At 39.3% G+C, this 26,266-nt stretch overlaps 1 protein-coding gene across 2 annotated transcripts in view; it reads left to right on the forward strand.

The window, feature by feature from the left end:
• The window catches only part of LOC111866342 (ras-related and estrogen-regulated growth inhibitor), a 51,277-nt gene extending 26,197 nt beyond the window's left edge, over positions 1 to 25,080 (forward strand). The window contains exons 3-6 of one of the 2 annotated variants that reach the window (XM_023855205.2): positions 14,864 to 14,920; positions 21,103 to 21,176; positions 22,627 to 22,819; positions 23,753 to 25,080. In XM_023855205.2, the coding sequence (XP_023710973.1) occupies positions 14,864 to 14,920; positions 21,103 to 21,176; positions 22,627 to 22,819; positions 23,753 to 23,973 (545 nt within the window). In that variant the 3' untranslated portion in view covers positions 23,974 to 25,080. The remainder of the gene's footprint in view (positions 1 to 14,863; positions 14,921 to 21,102; positions 21,177 to 22,626; positions 22,820 to 23,752) is intronic. The other variant, XM_023855206.2, reaches the window with a different exon arrangement.
• Positions 25,081 to 26,266: the final 1,186 nt, after the last annotated feature.

Genomic DNA, 26,266 nt, shown 5'->3' on the forward strand with positions numbered 1-26,266 from the left:
TTGGGGCTTCAGGCCTCAACTCAACAAGATATACAATACATTGCGGACTTTAAATAATACTACTAAGAACCGAAAGGTTAATAAATTGACAATGATCCATCAACGTCGGCAAGAACTGATTCTCCAATAGCAGCACTCCTTGCATCTTACATTGGAAACTACAAGCTTAACTGTTTACTGTAATGGCAGTCATATTAATTAAACGATTTTAGTAATATAAACTATCCAGTAAAATAAATTGCCTTGGTGAAGCTCAAAGAACATATATTTCGATTACATTCCGCGAACAGTTTATTTTCATTCGTGACAAATTATAAACCTCCGTTAAATATATACAAAGAGACAGAAGCTGTTCATTAACTCTACGATGTAAACTTACTAAAATAAGAAAACTAAAGCGTTACAAATTCTCTGTGATCGTATCCTCATTATCCTATGTTGATGGGTCACATTTGCAACAAAGATCGGATTTCTTTTGGCTTATTTTGGACTTCACCCATCGTCCGGTATATAAAAGACAAAAAACCACGACGTTTCGGAGACTGGATCTGTCTCCGTCTTCAGGTGAATATGGAAGGTTTAACCTACTCAGTTGGGCCCCTTAGAAAGAGCTAGTCTCAATCACTGGGTGAAGTTCAAAATAAGCCAAAAGAAGTACAGTATACACCATCGTCAGAATCCTTTCAAGTCTACCAAAGATCGGATTGTACTCGTACTAATAATTTCACCAGTACCAAAAAATATAAATAACTTAAAAACTACGTTGTCAATATGCAAATTCTGTCGCTTTTATTAATCCACAAGAAAATGATTATTTGTTTTACTTCTTAAGCACGCTATGTACGTATACAGATATTTAAATTTGTGTTTCCCATTCAGAACTTTATGAAACAAAAGGAGATGCTTTATCGCCACAGATTTTCAAATTTGCTTTTTTAATATTCCAGTTGGAAAATCCAAGGAAGTCAGGACTGGAACTGAATGGAATAAATCAGCTTTAACCAGAGCTGACGATGTTAATTTGTCAATCAAAAGCATAAAAAGACGCTCTAACAGACGATATGCTTTGGTACTTCTATTAGTGGCTCAGGATTTTTATGTGTTGTTCATTATTATTACAATGTAGTTGATTATGTATGATCTTGAATGCAGGCAAAAATGGAAGAACAAATTACCATAAGCCTAACCTTAGTACTAGCAGGTCTGTTTATTTTACGTCTTCTCTGTCCCTTTATAACTCCTCGGCACGGACCCCACGGAAAACGCCGTATTTACTGCTCCGTTACCTATCAATGGATGTCCTATTGTCGCGTTCGCTGGTATTGCGGGATTGTGTTTACCGACCCGTTGCCTAGCAATGGGTATACATGTCACATTATACTTGTATATAATGAAGAGTGTCAGAGTGCTCTTATCAGAATCATCCATATTTAAGCGTGTGTACCCTGAGCTGTAATAGTAACTCAGATATAAAGCAACGTCAACCGGAAATCCGGACAGACAATAATAGTCTGTACTACGGGAAACTTGTGACACTGTATCAAGAGTCCACTTTCCTTGCAGTGATCTCTCACAAATACTGTGTGCACGTCTCGAATTGATAATCAACTGAAATGTTTCACAACGAGTTTTTACTCTGACAGCTTCGTACGCTAGCTGCCTTTCTCATTCTAGTTCAGCACAGAGGTAGCCACATTGTCGAAGTATCTCTCGTGTCGAGTTTAGTAGATCTAACGCGGAAGATTACGCAGAGCTGACGGGTTGCTGTAACTTGAAAGCAGGTCATGTGAGAACCCAAGCCTTGTCCAATGATGGAAGAACTACAGCAGAGTCAGAGACGAATGGGTACAAAAGCTTAAGCATTCTGAGTACAGACTAGAAAATGTTCGGATTGCACGCTGTGTGGATTGGCCGTGTCGGGCAGCTTGCAGTTCCACGTCGAAGCCGCAACTGGTACATCCCGGGAGCTGAATGGGAGGGGGGAGGAACGCGGAAGGCTGAAGAACATGGACAAAAAAGATGTTTCTCCTGGAATAAAACGTTTTTCATGACAAAAGAAACTGAAAATTTTCTAAGTCTATTTTTAATAAAAACATCGAAAAAATGTATAAAATCTGCTTTACCGAAATAAAAATGTAAAGGTATTCCTGTAACAGGCCGTGGAGGCTCTTAGGGGTCGTCGAGGCTCCCACATTTTGTAGAACATCGGCTCACAGGTGGTGGTGAGGTTGTCAGGCTTACGCGCCGGCCGCCCTTTACTCCCCAGGAAGATTCCTGGTACACATTTCTGTTAGAGGCTGAGTCGACCCCAGGCCATAGAGCGGCTGGAAGGATTAGGTAAACTAAAAAAAATCCAACGACCTCATCGGGAACAGAACCAGCGACCTTGCGGCTTATAGCATAGTGCCTCGACCAACTACGCTACCGCGTGTCCCCACTTTACAGAAATTCCGGATATGTAATGGAAATTAGTATCTTCACGATTCATGTTAGCAGGTGATTTTTTTCTTAGCTGTCCGGCACTAATCTGAAAGCATATCTAGGTTTCAACTGCCTTGACATTGTTTTTAGACTTTCTTTGCAAAGCAAGACAAAGAATGCCTTATGTGGAGGCCATGTCTATCCGTCCGTATGTCTTTGACTTAGTATCAGCCCCTAAACTGTTGGACTTTATTTTTAATTCAGTATGAGAAAGACTTCCGCCAAAATGTGTTTTCACTTCCGATTTTCAGCAGTCTTGGTCCCTAACAAGGCCTGGTTTATACTATAAGGCTATTAATGGACTTTCCCGCGTATCCCATGCACCTTTTCACGAATTGTATTAAAATATAATATGAGAGATTTCCACCAGAAATTGTGAAACAAATCGGATTTCAGACATACTAATCTACAATAAACCCCGATCTACTTAGAGACGTAAATGCACTTGTCACATTCACAGAGATTACTAAATTTATACGGGACACTACTCCATGTCGTCCAGACCGGTTCTGGGGCCCACCCCGACTCTGTACAATAGGTACCGGGGGCTCTTTCCCGGGGGGAAAGGTACCGGGGCGTGAAGCTGTCCACTCACCTCCAACTTGTGCCGTGGTCAAGAAAGTGTGGATCTATACATCCACTCCCCTATACGCCTTCAAGTCGTAGTGCTTAATTATCTAAGCACAGGGACAACTTTACCTTTTATAGCCAAATAGTTTGGGAACGGTCACTTTTAGCCTACTTCCCTTCAATGTTATATTTTAGCGTCCTGTTGCGTATGTGTGTGACATGTCTTAGACCGCTCGGCTACCGTGACCGGCCGAACAAACGCTTACACACACCAAACATCCATGCTCTGAATGGGATTCGAATCCACGATCCCAGCGTCCGAGNTTGTGACTGCGAGTGTTATACTGCTAGGCCTGCTGGGTATGTGTGTGACATGTCTTAGACCGCTCGGCTACCGTGACCGGCCGAACAAACGCTTACACACACCAAACATCCATGCTCTGAATGGGATTCGAATCCACGATCCCAGCGTCCGAGCTAGCGAAGAAAGTTCTTGCCTTAGACCGCTCGGCTACCGTGACCGGCACTGACATCCAGTTAGTACATTCCAATGAGTTCCTGTCTTCCTTATATTTCTGGACATTTCTACTGGCGTTCTAAGGGAAAGCAGAGGAGCTGTGAGTAATGTTAATAATCGGCTCTGCGCCATTTGTTGAGTTCGTGAAATATAGAGAAGAAATTTTCTAAAACGATGGTTTCGTAACTTGAAACGTATTTCTCTAATGTTCTGCGCCTTGTTCTGCAATTTTACGTCAGAAAAAAGCCAACTATTGCTGACGTAAAGGACAGTCTATTGCTGCCAAAGTTAACAAGAATAGTTTATTTAAGGATGGTCTCGCAACTGCCCACAATATGGAGACCTGGACATAAAGACCACTGTCAACACTGAATTCGGAATAAAGTGGAAAGAAGTAGAACTCTTTATATAAGACACTGCAATGATGATATCTAACATCATGATCACGTTTCAAGATACTCAGAATTACCAGACGATGGATAAAGTAAAAAAAAATCAATAATTCTGAGTACTATACACGATCTTCAGAACCCTCTAAAATCTATTTGATTATTATTATTATGATATTATTGGCCTCCGAGTTTCTGCTCGGTATATTAGAGACTTTGCATTGTTCAATGTGTGTTCCTCATCTAAAAATTGTCCCTCTGCTAGATGTGCAGCAGCTGCTAATGTTGTATGCAGGGATGTTGACGTATTCGGAGCCAGGAAAGTTCTCCCCAAACGATTTTTAAATATAGTATAATTGTTAGTATTATTATCTACGAGTACATGTACAATAAATAACAATTAAACTGAATAATTATTATTATCCTCTCTGAAAATCTATACTTTTAATTTCTCAATTAAATATTTATACGTTTCATTTCTCAGTTCTCAATAACACTTAGATTTATGTTAAAGAAATTATTATTATTGCTATTATTATAATTTGTTTGTTTGTTTACTTGTCTGCATTATTGATTTATGTTAATGAAATTATTATTATTATTATTGTTTGTTTGTTTTTTGTTTACTTGTCTGCATTATTGTGTTTTCCTCCAGTGCCTGCCTGTAATTTGTGTTTGACTTTATGTAGTGTTTGTCCATAATGTAATTACTTGTATCTACCCTGTGCTCTGTCTGTAATTGGCCTTGCGGCTGTTGAGTCGGCACATAAATAATAAAGAATTGAATTGAATTATTATTCGTATACCTTAATCATCTAAATAAAAACATTATACTCGGGTTCGAGCGCCAATCTGCGTATAGACAGTGTCACGTAACTTCGAACAAGGCCCCGCATTCATAGCCAAACGCGCATAGATTGTGGTGGGAGGAGTTTCTTAACACTTAACAAACAACTGGCCGCCTGTCACTTCTCACATCCTCGAACCCACCGCCTTGTCTGAAATTTTTCTTCTGTGCATTCAAGGTTACTCTTGGCCTTGTTCGAAGTTACGTGAGACTTGCCATAACTACTTGTAAACAGGAACAAAATCTTCTCCCTTACAAATCTATAGACAATATCTTGGCGTAAAATAAACAGGCTTTCTTGTATCAAAATTCGAGTTGTAATCCTTTGTTCTTTCCTGCTGACAGCGTAGGCATATAAGGTCATGAATTATCGACAATTCAGTATTACTGAACAATACGTGAAAATTCATAAACCATTAACAGAAATCATCATCGTCATCATCGGCAACAATCTTGTTTCGAGTCACAGCCTTCCTTAGAAGATTCTACCAGATTACATCCGGTTCTCACTTCTTTGGATTTCGTGACAATAACTGTTTTACAGAGCAAGGTCATCAGCCTTGCGTCCAACCCCCAACTTAGTGGATCAGGTCCCTGTATCCATGTCCCCCAGTGATAGGGTGGCGTAGTTAAACCCCTAGGCACCGGGTTCCCATTTCGTCGCCTTCTCCGCCTCGCAGGGCTACGGTGGAGGTATTCTACCCCCCCTAATGGTAATACCAAACATGAAAGAAAAGTAATGTCAAATACTGCAGTATAAGAATAGGGATGTATGGACAAAATCGTCACATGGAAGTGAATTCTGATCTAGTCAAACACTGTCCTGGAGACTTCACTCAAAGAGACGCTTTCTAGAACCTTTACTGACCCAACTATTCGTATAACAGGATATAAGTAGATAAGGCATCAAGCTTAGAAGCTTCTCCCATTTACATCTCATTTCACTATTTTGTTTCCAGGGCCAATCAATATGCTGGTGGATATTGTTAACGAACAGAGTTCCAAGCAATCAGACAGAAATACGAAAGCCATTTAATTAGCTCAAAACTGAATATATTTCCGATCCCTCAATGAAATAAATCCAAATTATCCACGTTTTGGGGGGACGATGTGCCACGACGCTGTCGGTAGCTGGTGCATACAACGTCGAATGATAGAAGAATAATGAATGGTTAATTGGGAAGAATTTGGAGGGAAGCAGAGGTCGTGACCTTATCAAGATACTATCCCAGGATTTCCCTGGCTGGACTGAAGAAAATCATGAAAAACATCAGTCTGGGTATCCGGTGCTCCGGCCGAGACACGAATCAAACGCATTCCGCACACGCGTCTAAGCGTTACCGCTATGCTAACTGTCCAGAGAGTAAAAACACATTTACCAAACCAGATCTACACCGGTATACTGGACTGCAACTGCTCATAAGGCACAACCTCGTTGAAATTTTTAAGAACAGGTAGTTTAATCTAGCACGAATAAAATAATTTTATACATTTTGCTACATGCAGTTATACCGATTTTTGCATTAAATTTAAACAAACCTATACAATAATGTATTTGAGCAGCCTCTAATATTGATTAAGTATTTGCGATGTATAGTATGCTTGAAGATGGCCGACTGTGGCCGAAACAGGATACATTAATAAGAATGAAATAAACAGCAAAGTAAACATATAGCTCAGACGGCAAGTCGGCGGCTTCTCACTGCGGCGGCCCAGTTTCGATGCCAGATCAGGTCATGGGCATTTGTTGTGAACAAAGTGGCACTGGGGCAGGTTTTCTCTTAATATTTCCCCTGTCAATTCTTATTCCATCGACCGCTCAACACTCGTTATCGTTAATCATCCTGGGCTGGTACATAATCCAAATAGTGGCCTGCGTGCCAAGTGGACTGTCTCGCCCCACCACAGCCAAGTGCAACCTGTCCTGCCAGAGAATCAGCTGCTTATGCGACAGACGATGTGAAATTCAGTCTTCAGTTCCCTCCCAGTACGTCCAGCAGATCTAAACATTATTGTCTCTTTAATCAGCTATTTGCTTTAGACTAGAATTCTTCCGTCCAAAATTGTATATGTATGTACTTACATTATCACAGTCTTTCCGCATAAAGTTCTGCGCATGCTTCCCAGTTCATTTCATTTTATAAATTGTTACAGACGGTATTACAGTTCTCTTTTCGGTGCATTTCGGGTCATATATTTCGAAACCATCTATCAGATTCGTAATGTCAACACGTCCTTCCGCTAATAATAATATTTTCGTACCTTCTTGCTCTTATCGCAGATGCTGATTTCTTTTTCGCTTTCTGCTGTAGCAAGGACTGGTCTAAGTCCAGGCCCGAAAAAACCTGAAGTACAACCTTACTTTATACAAGAATGTCACGCAGTCTTACTCAGCTGAGAGACGATTCGATCTATCGACACTCCCACGATATGTCCAAATATCCAAATGATCGTCGTTCCCCGGCCAATCGACGATTGCCAATGCGTGGGCGCACTGGAGATATTTCCAGGCTGAGTCACATCAGCTAGTCAGCGAGCCATTCTGGTAACATGGCAGTGCAATCTTATCGCCACTATTTTTAACCAAATTCTGCAACTTAAAAGAAATCAGTGAAATTTTGTGGCCATAAAATAAAAAGCAAAGAAAATGTTACAACTAGGCTCGTTAACCAACAAACCGCTAATCGAATTTCTTTTCGTTGAATCAATTCAGTTCGATTAATGGGGGATGAATGTACACTTACGTATATACGCTCGAATGCACCCGTCCAGGCCCCTGTTCCTCAGTTTACACGGAAAATAAGGTTTTTGACAGTATTTTTCCTCTCAGTTCACCAAGCCCAAAAGAAGTAGCGACGGAGCAGGGTGCACCGTGTGGCGCAGGAATGTTGGCACGCCGCAGTGCGTATGAGAGGACACGTGGGAGAGGCAATTGCATCTGTAAACCGACTACGCACAGTTTCGTCATATAAACTAGTTCCGACAGGATGGGTTAGCGTGGCGGTAACGCTACTGATTTGTTTTAGAGAAGTGATCATCTCGAATCTCGGTCCAGACACTGTCTAGCCTGAATTTTAAACTTCATGAACGTTAAATTAAATGATTACCAGATTCTGCCTACTTTCTTTTCAAATATGCTTAGCCTTCAAATATTAAGACCGTAAAAAAAATTATTCAACTACGCTTACTTTCTATCACACCAGTACGTACTTTTCATTTCCTGTTTCACCGCAAGTTTCGACAGGGAGCACGGGATAGCGTAGTTGGTTGAGGCACTACGCTACAATCCGGAATTTAGTGGGTTAGGTTCCAGATGAGGTCATTGGATTTTTCAATTGACCTAATCCTTCCAGCCGCACTATGGCCTTGTGATCGACTCAGCCTATAACAGAAATGAGTACCAGGAATATTCCTGGGGGTAAAGGGCTGTCGGTGTGCTGAAACCTCACCGCCATCTGCGATTCGATTGTCTAGAAAATGTGGGAGCCTCGATGTTTCGCAACCCTATGGGCCTCGACGGTCTGTTACAGGGATAGGTTTGCCTGCATGTTTCGACTAGTGGCTGTCATATTCAAGGGACACAGAAGTGCATTTTCCGTTGGCTGCTGGTTCAACATTCGACGTCTCTGATTAATTTCATGGCAGAGTGTAACTGAAGTCGAGAATGCAAATCTCAATATTATGAGTACGTCAGTACAGTTTCATTTCAAATCGCTTACGGCTATTTCATTATATTAAGAGTAGTGGAAATGAATATCAGTAGATACTGTGCTGTTTTCTTGTCTCTCTTTCATACTAACTCTTCGTGCATTTACCAGAAAGCTTACTAACGGAAACTCACTCAGAAAAACAAGCTCATTCTTGAGAAGTTAATGACTGTTCAACTCAAGAAATTCCGCGTCTTTTATGGAACCCGAATTCACAAAGTCCCTATCCTGAGGCACATGGATACAATCCAGATTGTCACTCCCTATTTATTTAAATATCCACTTAAATATCATCTTTCCATTTACGCTTAGTTTTTCAAGCCGCCTTTCCCTTCAGGTGTTCCAACTAGAATTTTGTATGTACGTATTTCTCATCTCTCCCATACGTGCTACACGCCCAGCCCAGCCAAACTTTCGCAATTTGGTCACACAGCAGCCTCAACAGAGAGCAAAAGACCACCTGAAAGACAACACGGGAATTCTCCGTATACCATATACCTATGTATAGACAACAGTCCCACTACACACAACTTGCAACCCGATAAAATGGGAGGTAGCGCATCTGAATATATAGAAGTCCGTAACATCACACCCACATAGGAAGGAACCAGCCGGAGCAACCAATATACAAAAGAAATAATTAATAGATATATAACTGCATTCTAAAATAAGTTATTGAAGGAAAGATAGAGGGCCGGATAGAAGTGACCAGAAGACGAGGAAGAAGACGTAAGAAGATGCTGGATGACCTTGGGGACAGAAGAGGATATTCTCATTTGAAAGAGAAAGCTCTAGATCGCATTAAGTGGAGGAACTGTTTTGGAAGAGACTGTGGACCTGTCGTCTTGACAAATTACTGATGAATGAATATACATATATTTTAATCTTAAGTTCGACCTTAAATAACCTTCAATTAGATATAGAGTAATTTGACTAATTATATATAATACCGAAATAATTTTACTAAAAAGTATATAATATCAAAAGTTTTGTTACCAAGCATGATATTACATGTTATATAGCCATATTCAAAATATGGATCCATATTAAAAAACAAGTGCAAGCATCTCAGCACAAACAGTACACCTGACGATGAAACAATAAGGGTCGCAACATGTGGTGTTTTAAGATTTTAAGATTTTAACGTAAATAATCTATATTTGTATATTTTCATAAAAATCGTTGTGTCGACGAGTGTAAAAATACTCAATGTACCCGTTTAATATTTCTAGAATAATTCAAATTATGGAGCTCCGTAAATGGAATCAAGTAAAGGGGATTTCCCGAGTCTGGATATAAACAAGCCGTGTCCAGGCCCGCCACAAGCAGAGAAGTTCTTCCAACTGCTGAATAGTCGAGTCAGCGGTGACAGTTCAGTTTCTCGATGTTCCGAGTTGGCGTCAATGTGAGCGGCTACCGACCATGTGGCTCACCCTGGCACGCTAACCTGCTTCCTTGCATCGGGACAGATTTCTCTGTGCTTACAAGCAGTTTACCAGAAATTCTACCTCACGTATACCACGAAGTTTTCCTATTCGGTACATAGGATTGGTGAACTGAGTTCACTTTCTCATGAACCTTCAAACAACTGGCACGAGCATTAGCACCGATACAGTCTTGCTTATATTGATTAATGTGTAATATCTAATGCAGTAAACAAAATCACTGAAATATGGATGTCTTGGTTTGAACCCAGGCAATGGATTTCAACATTTTTCTCCGCATATAGTCGAGAACAATACTACACATTCTCTGTTATTTTATATGGGTCTGAAATGTATACTTGTCGTGTTAAACGAAATATTCTGAAGGTAAGCAACTTAAGGAAGACCAACTGGATGGGGCACACACTTTTTTTATATATTCCGTAGGGATCGGATCAGTTGGATAACCTAGACTCTAGAGTACATGGGGGGATAATATAATGTATCTTACAGAAACATGTGGAAGGTTGTGGAATGGATTCATATCCACCTGAAACCAGCGATGGGGTAACTAAACCTGTACTGACCCCTCGGGTTCCATGAAAGACGAGGAAATTATTTTGAATTGTCTCATTCTGGTCCGCTGCACTAACGACTTACGACAATGAATTAAATTTTAAATAGTTTAATAGTGATTAATCCAAACATAAGAAATCTACGTGGAAAAAGTGATAATTCCTGTGCTGCGTTTAGCCTATTGGCATACTCAATTATTCTGCATGTTTGTGTTTTTATACGACAACGAGTGCCGTCGTAACGAAAACGTATGACAATAATACGAAACATACATCTGTGAATAACACAACTGAAAGTGAACACCAAACCAGCTTAATTAACAGCGTCTCCTGCCGTATGAAAAGTGCCTCTGATGATGGTATTAATTAAACCGAAACATGTAAGGCAAGAATAATAAAAGTGATGTGACCTCTACTGCCGCACTGGACGCAAATATTCTATTAACTTTCTAACGAGGAAATTCTTGACTAGCTGAGCAACTACTAGTTTCTCATGGAATATTCAGCTTCATGAACTTAATTAGCTTTGATGAATATCTAGCGATCTATACAATATTTTTTTCGGGTTAATACGGCCAGAGTGTCAAAATCAGCACTGACTGCAATAGCAGCCTACTTGCGTCAGAGAGTGGTGTACCTCCACGTATCTAATAATTTGAAAACCTGCAAGATGCATATTTACATACACAGTGATCTGAACGATCTGATTTACGTCATTCAAAGAAATCACATCAGTCGTGTATACGTTGAATGGTAAGTGGACAGGAATTTGGAGACTACTGGCGTGACCTATTTTGAGACGCCTGTAAGTACTTAAGAAAACTGCAAAAACGACAAGCTCTAAGCTCTTGTGTTTACGTGGACGTTTTGGTGCACTCCACTCTCAAACACAAAATGGGTCTCACTCATGTTTTCCCGTTCTTTAGCGTAACATATCTAGAACAACTTCTGAGGCATGGTCCAGAATGCAAGCGAGTAAATAAAAACGCTCATTAGACAAGAAACTAACTCGTGTCCTACTTAACATAAATGTACAGCACTGAGAACAATGGAAAAATAGAACGAAAGGCACAACGGCGTTCCAGTTTCAAAGTTGACGGAGGGGTAACGGCTTGCTGAATCAAGGAGAAAGCAGTCCTGGCATATTTTAAGGTGCTGTCGCATCTTGGTTTTAATATAATTTATGCCTTGTATTTCTATTTACAAGGGTTTCCTTTAATCCCTTATTGTTAGGTTATAATTCTTTCGTGACTATTTTATTTTATTGCCGATTACAAACCACACACTGCAATCCGGATAGCTACTAAATAAATATTTTGGTCTCACCTAAACTTAATTTAAAATCATTACTGAATGATTTCTCAAGGAATAATACAAAGAAGTATAACGACAAGGATCCAAAAGTATGGTCGCCTTTTCGTCAGTGGTGACAGAAGAACTTCGGCCGGCGACAAATTTCCCAGTCTCCGCCAGTTTGCCATTTGAGTTCTGGCAATCCCACTCTATCCGATCTGGCACATAGGAAATGGTGAACCAAATCCAAAATTTTTAAATCGGTTTCTTTTGCTACTTTATTTCTGGCCTACGGATTCTTAGAGCAAACAATACGAGCCAACTGGAGCCAAGAGCCACACCAAGATGCCAGAAATTAAAGTTGATCTATCCTTTTCTGACGATCAGAATAGTTCTGTAGGCACCACATTTTCAAAAATGTTTCGACCCCTTCCGCTGCTTCTGCGCCAAAAATCGATTGTTACTTGATCAGGTCTGTAAATATCCTTAAGTCAAACATATAAGTGCAGTTTCAGCAGCCACTGAAATGGGAAAGGACAAAGTAAGTGTTGAGATGAGAGACCGCATGAGGTACAGAAACAGAACGAGAAGCATGAACGATTTTGTCTCAAGTCCTTCAGAAGCCTAAAGCAGTTAGGATGAGCAGGATACGCTCTCGGCAGTTCTACTATCTGTAGTTACATTGTCACTCTACTATCACATCTATATTCTATATAGCTTACTGCTCTCTGCATTCCAAGCCATTCAACTGCTCTGAAGATGGAGGCGATACGTTCCTCCGAAACGTCGGCCAAAACGAAGAATACACGGCGCCTAAACCCAGAAGACGACTTTCTTCATAGTCATCGCCGTGAAAACCTCAAAACTTACACGATTACACGATGATACAATACGAACTCGAATCGTGGCTATGGGTCTAACATACGTTCACGGAAATTGTCCACATTATTAATATGCGTTATGTGTGAGTCGGATAATACCTCCGCAAAGTACAGAAGACGGACGAACTTTTTAAAGTAAATTGGTTATTATATGTACGACCTGGTTTAACGTACTACAACTCTGCATTCTACCTGCAGAGTATAGTGTACTTGTATGTACCCCTTTGTTTTCTCAATAAACATAAATTATTTCCTTAAACCGCATTAAACGGCTTATCTTAGTAGAACAAATAGAACAAATTATATGCTTGCTGTGAGATGGGAACTGAATTTTTGTCCGTTATTTAGAAGAAATTCAGTCTGTGGTTAATGATTGTCTTCCAGAAGTCTTGGCTACACTTCCAAGACCCAAAAATACGAGCATTTGCTGTAAAAAGGTATAGCTATCCCTTTAACAGGCCGTGAAGGCTCATAGGATTGTGAGACGTCGAGGCTCCCACATTTTCTAGAAAATCGCCTCACACATGACAGTGAGGTTGTCAGCCTTACGCGCCGGCAGCCCTTTAACCCCAGGAAGATTTCTGGTACTCGTTTCTGTTACAGACTGAGTCAATCCCATGGTCATTGTCCAGCTGAAAGGGTTGCGTCAAATGAATAATCCAATGACTTCATTGGGACTCGAACCCGCAACCTTCCGGCTTGTAGCATAGTGTAGCATAGAATTCTAAAAATGTGTGAGTTTCAGAGCGTCTTACATTTTAATACAAGTATTCATAGGGCAGGTGGGTAAAGACTATTTGCTGTGTTTTGTGCGCCCTCTTTTATCATGAAGGTCAACAAATGAATGCATAATACATAAGTTTAGTGCATAAGAATGTTTCACTGAATGAGCTTCGATTAAATTTAATATTGTAGGTTGAAGTGATCAGTGGAATGTATATTTTGGTCCTAGCCGGCTCAATACAATCCTTGCTTCGCACTAAGTTCAATATAATGTTGCAAACTTCCTCAATAACAGCTCATCATACACAAAACTCATTACACTGCATGAAATAACCTCGTTAACATAGGATCTTCAACGTTTGTTCGAAACATTTTTCGATAATAAAATAGAAAGGAAATTATTTATACTCTGTAGCAACTCTAAGTCTGCTATTGGATCCTATTCTGAACTAGGTCTGTCCACTCCACAACCACCTTCCTAAGATCGAACTTAATATTATTGTATTCCGATCTCCTCCTCGATGTTCAAAGTGGCTTATAATAGTTAAACCATCTGGATTCTGTATGCATTCCTTATGCATCGTAACATCAGTGATTTTTTTTGTCAACAACGCTTAATGTACTTGTATACCAATCACAGTGTTTCTCTTTATACTAAAATCCTACGTTCCCCATTTTCTTCATCTAATACATAGTATAGAAATAAATAAACAGAGTGGAACTTGTTTATAACGGAATCTCAAGGGACCTGAAATTTATTTTTACTTTCACAAGATTTCAGCAGGTGCTTCTAGCTAGACATACATAAATACTCGTATATTGCACACTATATGCTACATAGAGGCCTATGACGCAAATCAGAAAATTGTTACTATTTTCTTCTTCTTTTCTGCAGTAATTCAAAGAAGTATTCTACACATACTCTGTTACGCAACGGTGCTCAGTCTTTCCATTTGCGACAGGAATGTTGGTTCTCAGAAAAAAAAAATCCTGGAATCACATTACAAAACAAAATATGAATGAAAACAACAAATAAATTATTCAAAGTATTTTCTTTTCTTCTTTTTTCTGCATTTAATTTTTCCGTTTACTACAGCTGATCTTAAACTGGTTTTCATCCTGCATTCTCGTGACCAGAGACTAAAGAAATCAATTCTTCGTTTAATCGAGGTTCCGTTTACTAAAAAGAAAATTCAACTGCAACTGAATAGGCGTGTATGGCAACAACTTCAAGCAGCTCGTTGGTCGGAAAGTCTTTGTTCCAATATTCATAGCAGCCTCGCCTGTTTGCGCGTAAACTGGGATGAACTGAAGCGAGCCACTTGGTTTATTTCCCTGCATTTCAAGTTACGTGATACCGACCAGCACGTCTGTTCTCTTAAGCATGAGACTGCAATGGCAAGATATTCCTGTACATGCTTCTCAAGGCGTATTGTATTTGTTCTGCGTGTTGCAGCACTGACAGTTCGCTTCCTGACTAGACGGTACATTGGAGAATATGATCATCAGGCAGGTTAGTAAAGCAATATGATTTTGCTTCCACTTATATTTACACTAACTTTCTGTAGTTATCAAGATTAACCGATTGATATGTTGTATTTAAACAATAATTTACTAATGTTAGTCTAAAATAAGGTATGGTAGCGAAAAGCCAGGTTAAATTTTAATGGAAAATTGTTAGAAACTTTCTCAAAAACACCTAATGTCAATAGCTACAAAGGTTCTGGAAAGACAGCCACATTAATAATAAGATGTTAAACTTGACAGAGAAACAACACGAACGAAGCAGTGGTGCTGTCTAAGGAAAATGCTTACGGCTAAGTCTGCCTGTAGAAATAAACTCCATCGTATCTAACCTCTATTTGTATTCCACTGGCAACAAAACGCCATGATGGCATTTGTCCAGGTCATCACTGAATAACAGAAATAAGTGTCTCTCGGTAACAATGTCACCATTTGCAACATGCAGTGGCTGATTATTTGGCCTTCGGGCACAAAATAAACATTGACATACACTGTAAATTTCATTAACAGCCATTAGTTCGGTATTACCATCACCCATTCAAATGTTACCAAGACTATTTTGTGACCTTTCTTTGTGTTAATATGAAGGCAAACATTATTTGAAGAATCGCCAACAGTCAGATTTCAGAACATTCGAGGTAAATAATTTCCATCTCTATCTGGTTTCCAAATACACCCTTTTATTAATCCACTCTTATATAATATATATTATATATACAATATATTAAACAACAATTTCACTGAATGCGTACACTATACCACAACAGAAATTTGTTTCTGCAGAGGTAAACTGCAATTCTGACTAAAGCATAACTACTTATCGTTGCCTACCGACGGTCCTACCCGTAACTACATGTACTAACAACTCTGGCTTCCACATTTCTACAGAACGAGGCTGGAATAACGACATAATTACAAGCCCTGACTTCTGTATACACAGATGTTCATATTACTCTTTTTATATAAGAAATAATATCTGTATCCCAAAAGTATTTAAAGTCACTGATACATATACAATACAGATATAACTATATTTCACAAAGACTGGATAAAATAGAAATTGTATATAAGAATGTGGTGCCTCTGTGGTCTAGTGGTCAGCGTTCGATTCCCGGCGCTACCAGATTTTTTCTGAGAAGTAGTGCGCCTGGAACGGGGTCCACTCAGCCTCGTGAGGATAACTGAGGAGCTACTTCAAGGAAATAGCGGCTCCGGTCTATAAAACCGAAATTAACGGCCGTGGGGATTCGTTGCGCTGACCACGCGACATCCTCTGTCTGCAAAAATTGCCACTAAACTTCGCCGACAAGCGGCGGTCGCTCTGTCGGTATGGTTCGCTTGCGGACTAAAATCACGGAGTTTTGTATATCTGTGAGTGTGTGTGTGTATGTGTAATTTATTCTCTTATATTTTGTTCGTGCCTTATTTGACATCAGCACTCTGTGTCTAAAACATCTCTGAGAGTACGTTATCATCGAATAGTGATGTGGATCGTGACGTCATCGTTAGGAAGTTGCACCGAACAGGTTTGTAAGGCACTGTGCTTACATTCGGTAGGTGCTGAGTTCCGATGTCGGCCAGCTACCCTCACTGAGATTTTTCACAGTTTTCTTCAGTCCCTCTAATCAAATGCCGGGATAATACCTCACTTAGGCCACGACCGCTTCCTTCCAAATCCAATTCAAGTCACCAGTCATCCTACTATCTCACGCTATATGCATGTATATAGTCTCATACAGAAAGTTGTTTAATATCCTACAAAAGAAACATACAATAAGAAGCATGACCACCATACCGGAGACTCTCTGAACATAAAGGACATTTCTTACGTAATGTTGCTTACTCGAGGTGTGCGTACCGCTGAAGATGTTTGAGACAGACGAGTATTATAGAACATCAAACGGTAGCGTAGTTCGTTAATAATGAATTGAAAATGATGTAGAAGGAAGTGATCGTTGTCGGATTTAAGGCAACATCTCGGCATTTTCCTGGAGATACTAAGTAAACCCATGAAAAACGTCGGATATCCGGTTTCCGAGCAGAGGTTTGAACCCCGCAACTCTCGCATATACGAATCTTGGTTGCCAATCACTGGGCGGCGACGATGCTGTTCTAATTTATGACGGGGCACAGTATAAACATTTAGAAGAGATGTCCTAATTGGAATAATTAGATTATGAATAGCTTCGCAACTTGTGGACGCACATAAAGACACTTTCCAAAACATTCTTTTGTCACATTGTATGTTACAAAAGGAAAACCTCAGGTCCCTTAGACCTACCACTGTGTACACTGAACCCCTTTGATTAAGGCAATGAGCTGGTTTAGTATACAGCCAGCGCTTGTATCTCTTGAATTAAATTCAAACAATCTTCAAGTAAATGAATTTCGTCATTTAAATAAATCGAAGCTCTGAAATAATGGTTTTTGTCACATTAAATTTTAACAAAAGACTCGAGGAGAAGTTTAGTTTCTGGAACGGTAAAAGCAGGAAGAGTTACGCGATCGGAAGTTCACCGAGTTGGTATTTACATGAAATCAAACTTTAAGACACAAGTCTAAACTAAAGCTGTTTATGAAGAAAGCAGTCTTCTGGGATTTGGCACCGTGTATAAGTGGTGTTAACCGACGTTTCGGAGGAACGTATCGCCTCCATCTTCAGGGTAGAAGAAAAAGTATAAGAAATCTGCAAGCGTATACGGTATACCGTTCTCACGGTCTTGTCGCTTGCAGATTTCTTATACTTTTTCTTCTACCCTGAAGATGGAGGCGATACGTTCCTCCGAAACGTCGGTTAACACCACTTATACACGGTGCCAAATCCCAGAAGACTGCTTTCTTCATAGTCACCGCCGTGAAAGCCTCAAATCTTACATAAACCTGTTTATATTCTACCCAAGTTGCCAACTTTCACACGTACACTTACACAATGATTCATAAACTACGTCATGAAATACGTATATCCAACCTCAAACTTCATGAGGTCTGAGAATTACATTTTTACAATTCACAGTCTACTTAAACAAGTGAAAGTATTGCCTACACCCTTTTGCCAAACCAAATTCCACATGCCTCCCTGGACTACTTCATGGTTTCTCGTCATTTAATGGGAAAGTAAGTAAATAAGTCTCGGTTATTGTTGCTTGTTCTTATTTTATCTCCATCTTGAGAAGCTGGCATTCGCTTAGTTAGTCAAAAAATTACTGCCTTTTTATAGAACTCGAAGGTCCATTACCGTGTTCACTAGAACGCGCCAATGGATCCTGCTCATATCCTCATACTCCACTTGTTTAAGATCCGGTTTAGTATTATCCCCACCTACGTCTAGGTTTCCCACGAGGTCTCTTCCCTTCAGGTTTTCCAACTAAAATGTATTCATATTTCACCTCTCCCAAGAGTGCAAAAATCCTGCATTTCTCTCTTGACTCAAAGCGTCATGAGAAGCCACAGGTATAATAAAATCAGAGATCTAAATTCCTATAGACATTTTCCTTAAAGAAAATTGGCTGAAAGTAACATGTTCTAGGAAGAAAATGCAAACATTCCAATGAGTATCTTGGTGAGTACTGGAAAGACAACAACTTACGAGTACAATATGGAGGGATCGTAGGCCCAAACCTCTTTAATCACGATATATCATATGCTTAACATATTTCTCTTCTCAGATAAAATCTGCCAATATGTACAAATAATTTATCGCAGAGCCAGGATCTTTACAGCCTTCCGTTTAAAAGTGACGGGAGATCGAACAACAATTGATTTGCAGTGAACCTAACAGCATCACAACGCTTTCTTCAGATACCAGCCAAAGTGTATTTCAGATGGGTTTCGCTTGAGGAAGAAGGAATAATAACAGAAAGAATGAAAAAGAGAACATAAGGAGAAGGAAGGAGGGTAGATACAGAGATAAATAAAGTAGGGCAGAAAATACTGATACATAAGATACAAAAAAGAGCCTTTCACCCTTTAGACCAATCTCATTAATCTGTCTCAAATATGCANAGAACAGAAGGAGAAGGAAGGAGGATAGATACAGAGATAAATAAAGTAAGGCAGAAAATACTGATACATAAGATACAAAAAAAGAACCTTTCACCCTTTAGACCAATCTCATTAATCTGTCTCAAATATGCATTGCTTACAAAAACCTGTCTCAGCTGTTTGCTTCTGCATGCATGGATAAGTTATAAAACGTGCAGTGTTTCAAAGCAATTAATTACTATACTTAAGTCCAATTAATAGCAACGAGTTTAAATATGTCCATATTTCCCACGAATTCTTTAAAATGAAATATGTTAAATCTGGGAGAACAATGTAAACAACCCTCAAATGACGTTCGAATATGTGGAACCCGTAAGTTTGTTGACTGAATAATTGTTTGTTAAGTCAACAGGCCTATTCCTGAAACTTAACATCACAGGTGAAAGAACAAAGAAAGCTGCAGCTACGATGAAGCCACGTGGCAACAGCTGAATTACAAGTCGGAAATGTGTAGTGTTATGAACGGAGCTATTACGGAAATGATACACTCAAATAGAAATAAAAATTACGCTGTCTTTTGTAAGTCACGGTTTGTTTTATTGCTATATCTCATTGTATTCAATGGATATTCAAATGTCAAATACTGTCATTGTTTTATGTAAACGGATTCTATTATAGATGTGTCCACACAGAACTGAAATCCTCTTTGTATTATGTACGTAATATTTGAGGTTTTCACGGCGGTGACTATGAAGAATGCCGTCTTCTTGGATGTGGCGCCGTCTCGGACGAACGTCGGTTAACACAATATCTGCACGGCGACACATCCCAGAACACGACATTCTTCTCTTTGCATTAACTTGGCCTACCACCTCCAATTAAGATTCGGCAGATAAAAACAAACAATTTTTTTCTTTGACTTAAATGAGAAGAAAGCTTCTTAACGAAATCAGATCTTAGAGATACTGTTGCACAACACCGAGTATGGGACCCAAAAGTTTAGTGTTCGCTTATCCGCTTGATACATGAATTTATTCCAAATTATGTTACAAATTTCGTTCTATCTCACAGGAAACTTTCCTGAGGAGTAAAGCGCGGCCGGCGCGTAAGGCTGACAAACTTACCGCCATCTTTGAGCCAATTGTCAAGGTAATGTGGGACCCTTAACGTCTCACAATCCTATGGGCCTTTACGGCCTGTTACAGGGATAGCTTTACTTCTTTTCTTTTCTCACAGGAAACACGCCGAGTCTACATTATAAAAACCAGTTGATTAATGTAGTTAAAGGAAACGATCGTTGTTTATTCTGAGAATCATATGAAACCATAAATATATCCTGCGAACAAGACTCAAGAGTTCTTTAATTCTGCAGGAAGTGGTACATATACTCCTATAATCACTGTGCTTTAAAGTGTTATGGAACTCTTCGCCACATTCCTTCAGCTTCTACAAACGATTCTATTTCTTAACCACTTCGTTAGACACGAAAAACAAATGCCAACAGGTTAACAGTACGGATATCTGATAGGCTTGAGATCTGTTTACTATAATGAATTGCTTCTTTATGCTGGGCTCAAACAAACCATCCTTGAGATCAGCATGCATGTAAACAAGCAATTTGTCAGGGCATGCCAAGATAGAAAACTGCATGGGGCGCAAGCAACATCTTACTCGTTTATTGTCTGTTTTACGATGCTTACAATAGCTCTGACTGTACAGTTTCGCATGATATGATTAATAAAGGATCAATTAGAATGAACGTGGTAGGATGAGGTAGTGGTCTAATTTCTGGTACTATCCCGACATTATTCTGAATAGGCTGAGGAAAACCACGAAACCCCAAAGTCATGATAGTTGGTGTCCTAGCCAAGATTCCAACCAGGAACCTCCAGAATAAAAGTCAGAAGCGGTACCGCTTGGGGAGACTTCTTTAATGCAAGCAGCAAAGAGGCATTAACCGAGCAAGTAGAGACAGGTGAATACTCAACTTTACATCACGCTGTTCAGAAGAAAAGAAAAGGCGCTTCATAATTCGCGCTCTTCACTAAATATCGTTAGGGTATTGGCGGGGCATGGAGGAGACGAGACTGCATACATTTTAGCCAGAAAAACTGACGATAATAAACACTTTGATGAATTTCAGGCTTATTTTATGTATTATTTTAACCATATTCTCCTCCCTTTGTGCAGAGAACCGCTACAAGCACGAAGTTCTGGTGGATGGAGAACCTATCCTCTTCGAGATACTTGATACCTGTCCTAAGGTGAGATAATTTGGTGTGATATATCATATATATTCCAAAATTAGTTCATATCTATATGAATGGGTTGCCTAAATTGTGAGATAAGGCTGAGCCCACACTTGGACAAAGGAGTAATCTCTTCCATCCTTGCTGATACAGCTCGATTTCAATCCCACATAATACACCAGCAAAACAGATTGTGCATAGTAACTCATGCTGTGTGTATTGCTGGAATGCATAAGGTTAAATGGAAGAAAGAATTGTATATAACCAACAAGCCTCTTATAATTTACAATAGTGTCTATGGATAAATATTTCAGCTTACTACACAGTCTTTAATTTTTGGGCAATGATAACCAGTTCTGTTCAATTTTAGGGCAATGATAACCAGTTCTGTTTACAGACATTCCTAGCACCAAAGCCCATCAGTTCAGGTACCATTTCATTCACATCTTCATAAACTGGTTCCAATACATCCGCCTCTGTGGTCTAGTGGTCAGAGTTGCTGCTTACAGATCCAGGGGTCCGGGTTCGATTACCGGCACTACCAGATTTTCTGAGAAGTAGAGGGTCTGGAAAGGGGTCCACTCAGAATCGTGAGGATAATTGAGGGGTTATTTCAAGGAAATAGAGGCTCCGGTCTAGAAAACCGAAATTAACGGCCGTGGGGATTTTTTAATTGTAGAAAAAATGTAAATACAAAAGAGGCCTAGGAAATGTCCATCCAGCCTTCTTTAGCATATTCTAATAAACATCTTATTCTATAATAGCGGTAGTCCCGCGATTATTAATATAGATCTTGATTTAAATTTGTGTGTATGGCCGTGGGGATTCATTGCGCTGACCACGTGACACCCTCTACCCGCTAAAGTTGGCACTAACTTCGCCGACACGCGGAGATCGCTTGGTTGGTATAGTTTCTTTAGCCTCCTTTTAAATAGTTTTCACGGCTGAAATGGTATCCACTTTTCCAATTCTGAAATGACATTCATGTTTTCATTATTCTGAAACTCTGTTGCATTTGCATGCATACTGTTCAGTTAATTGATGATTAATAAGTTTCTGCTAGTCTCCAATGATGTATATTTCAGAATGTAGTAATACCACAGTGCAATCTCATTCTCAGTAAGAAAGCCATTTCATGTTTTGTCAGCATTCCTTCATGTCAGCCATCATGTCATCACAAATGTGAGTATCCAAGGTGATTAATAAGTTTCTGTTAGTCTCCAATGATATATATTTCAGAACGTAATAATACCACAGTGCAATCTCATTCTGAGTAGGAAAGCCATTTCATATTTTGTCAGCATTCCTTCATGTCAGCCATCATGTCATCACAAATGTGAGTATCCAAGATTTCATCATGCTTGCAACTACACCACCTGCAAATCCACTTGATCCTGATAAACTGTAAACTGTTGGAGTCCTGTTGGGCGCTGACGTTTCCATTAAGTCAGCTCTTGTGTTACAGAGTGAAGAAGACCTGCCAAGTTGTGAAACCCTGCACTGGGCTGATGGTTTTCTGCTGGTATATGCCATCACTGACAGACGTTCCTTCAACTTTGTGCGACGTGTCAAACAAATGTTGGGATGTGATACACCATTGGCCCTTGTTGGTAACAAAGGGGACATGGTGCATTTACGCCAAGTCAGCACTGAAGAAGGTACAGGACAGATATGGGACTGAGACTCATTCATATGTTTTTAGATCTCTATTAGACTAAAGGGAATAATATGCACAAACATCAAAACCTTCATAAATTAAAATTTGGACAATTTTGTTTCAGATCTGAGCTTTATCCCAATATAAAATTTGTAAATCCAAATTCTGTTACTTCAAACTGCCAAGCTTTATACTTTATTCAAATGAAGCAGCAAGTAATGCTCTATCATATGTGAACCACATGCCAGTTTTGCAAAGTGGAACTGCAAAAAAAAATTAAGGGAAAAGAAGTGAAAAAAAAATATTTACCAAAAGGTATAGAAACATAATTGATAAAGTAAATTTGTTCATGGCCATATAAAGAGTTTAATTGTGTCCCACCTGATGGGAGATGGGATGGATCAATACCAAATTTGAAATACCTATATTGTCATCAGTCAATATTTGAAATACCTATATTGTCATCAGTCAATAAAGTCCCCACGCCCTTCACCTGTTCAAATGACATATAACAACACTTAACGAATAATGCTTACTTTAAAAGCTGCATTGCTGCTCCTCCTAACCTCTGCTACTGTCCCAACCATACTAACAAAGCACCAATATCTGTTCAGCATTTGCTTTCAGCTGTTATTAACTGCTAAACTGTGAGTGCATCCTACTATTACAACCACAGAAGATGATACTGACAAAACGTGAGCCCTCACTTCTCATTTGTTCTGTCTCAACAGTCAGTCTTCTTGGGCACTTGATAGTAATTGAGCTGTACCTCTTTTAGGAAAGACAAAAGGTTTATAAATATGGTCATCAAGTCCATCATTGGATCCTATACAGAACCAGATCAGGCCACATCCTCACACAATTTCTTCCAAACTTCCATTTTAATATTATTCATCTTAAATTTAATTTCAGAATGCTATTTTAAACATTGCAGGAGAGATACTGGCAAAGGACTATGAGTGCTGGTTCAGTGAGGTTGCAGCAGCTGAACAGGTGACACAGGTGGCTGAGGCATTCCACGAGCTGTGTCGTGAGGTAATGAGTGTAAGGCGCAAGAACAAGCAATCGCTTCTTGACCGTATGCTCGGTACTAAATCTGCTGGACTCAGGGCCTATTCAAGAGGGAAAAGTGACAGTGCGCTACCCAAGGAATAATAAGAATCCCAAGCCTGTTGTATGGGACGTACATACATTTTAAAAGACACCAGTCTGACACAAAGGGAAACTGCCCATGTCAATTGTCTGCAGTACTTGTGTCACTATTCCACTAGAAGGTAACATCCATTCTTCATGTGCAAATTTTCAGTGAATATTCCTTTGTTTTCAATAAGAAGAGTATCTCCTACTGTACTTGCACAATTTGAATTACGTTAAAGAAGATAACTTCACTTCTTCACCAATTAAAAATATTCCAAACATGAAACAGGAGCAAATGGACAGGCCATGCCAGACCGGCTTCATGGTCTACATGATATTCTAATACCCACTTGCTATAGCACACACTTCAAACTCACAATGTCTGGAATACTGAGAAATTCAGCCATTATCTTACATGCATGTGACAATTCATAAATGATTGCCTTTGTTGAACTTCGTGATCGGAGATATTTTAGGTCTTATTTCTTGAGACTTAAACTTGCACAATAGCAATGTTGCCAGTAATGTAACTCCAGGAAGCAGAATCCTTATTCAGGAGTTAACAGTCATTCAGCTGGCCAAGGAATTCACTACCTCTCATGGAGCCTGAAATTTCATTACTGTGTTCATAAGAGCCTGCCAGTGGCCCACGTTCTGGGCTAAATGAAACTAGTCCCTACCCTCCCATTAATTTTGATATTATTCTCCCAACTATGCCTATGTTTTCTAAGTGGTTACTTACATTCAGGTTTTGTGACAAAAATTTGTATACATGTTGCCTGTAGCAATACAGAGTAAAGTACCATAAAGACAGATGAAGTTGAATCAACATTAAACAGAGAAGTCAGTTCTTTCTCTGCTGTAGCTACAACATGGCACCCAAATTGTGTAAATAATTTCATGTTTAAAAACTTTACCAACTGAACAAAATTTAATAGCATTTGAAATAAAAGTCTTCTTTTTTATCTTTCTTACAACAAAATTGTGAGCTACAGAAGTAAACTGAGATACACGGAGTCTGCCAATATGTACAGTAATCATGTGGCTAAGTGGCCTCTGTAGTCTAGAGGTAACGTTCACACCTCATGATTTGTAGTACGCGGGTTCAAATACCCGGCGGAGGTTGTCGAATTTTTAAGGGTGGAAAAATTCAGGGAACAAGTCCTCCGGGAGGGACTTTAAGCCGTGGGTCCCCTGTCGTAGCTTTACGGCACGTAAAAGAACCTCATACCTCCAAAGGAGGTCACTGAGCAAAATTGTGGACATTTGCCGCCCAACAGCAGTCACTAATACCTCCGGTAGATGGGGGAAGCATTATAGATACTTCTCAGCCAGTAGATAGCCGGTCTCGCTGGCTGGGTGGGACTGATGGTAAGCACCAATACCGGTAGGATATAGAGGCTGGTAGAAATCATAGAGGGAAGCACAATGGACCACTACAGGTCTAAGTGCATGGGGAAACCCACCCTCTCTAATAACTAACTAACTAATCATGTGGTTATGAGTCAACAACAACAAAACTATTATCATGGGTTCATTTCATAAAGTTTAAGGAGTCATGGCAGTTGGAAATCAAGATGAAGATATATCAGAAATAAATTTCACTTGACAATAACTTCAATGTAAAGCTAAAATAAGTTATTTAATAATCAGGCATGATACACAACTTTTCCACCATCTGCCTGACATGAGGCAAACCTGGACATGGCATATAATTACAAAACTGCTCAAAATGTCTACCTGGGCCTGAATGCACATATGAGCACAGAGTATTATCAAAATAGCCGTCAGCGCTGTGAACAGTTGCTGCTTGTTGAGATTATGTAATATTTTAATCACAATTCTAGTATTATATTTCTTTATTAAATAACACTTACTTTACGTTTATGTTAAAGTTATTATGAAATTTGTCATTAAAACTCTTCATTACTGGTAATTTCTTATATTACATTTCACCTGTCATGATGTATTGACTACTTGATTATGCACCCATGAAGTCTAAGTCCTCATGAATCATCCTGTGTAATAAGAATGGGACTAAAGATTAATATCCATGAACAATTCAGGGATTTTCTGTACTAAAACTGGTGTTAGATTAAGTAAAAGTTCCAGAATTATAAGAACTGACATATTCATTTGACTATATGTACATAGAAGTATGTTGTCTATACACAATAAAATTTCACTGATTAATGATTTATGTAATTATACTTCAAATCTGAAATAAAAATGTTTTTAGTTCATAAAATAATGTTGTAAACAACTTTAAATACTTGATGATGTTCACAAAACAATCTCAAATAGATACTGC

This window comes from Cryptotermes secundus, unplaced genomic scaffold (assembly GCF_002891405.2).
Source record: "Cryptotermes secundus unplaced genomic scaffold, Csec_1.0 scaffold40, whole genome shotgun sequence".
Lineage (NCBI taxonomy): Eukaryota > Metazoa > Arthropoda > Insecta > Blattodea > Kalotermitidae > Cryptotermes > Cryptotermes secundus.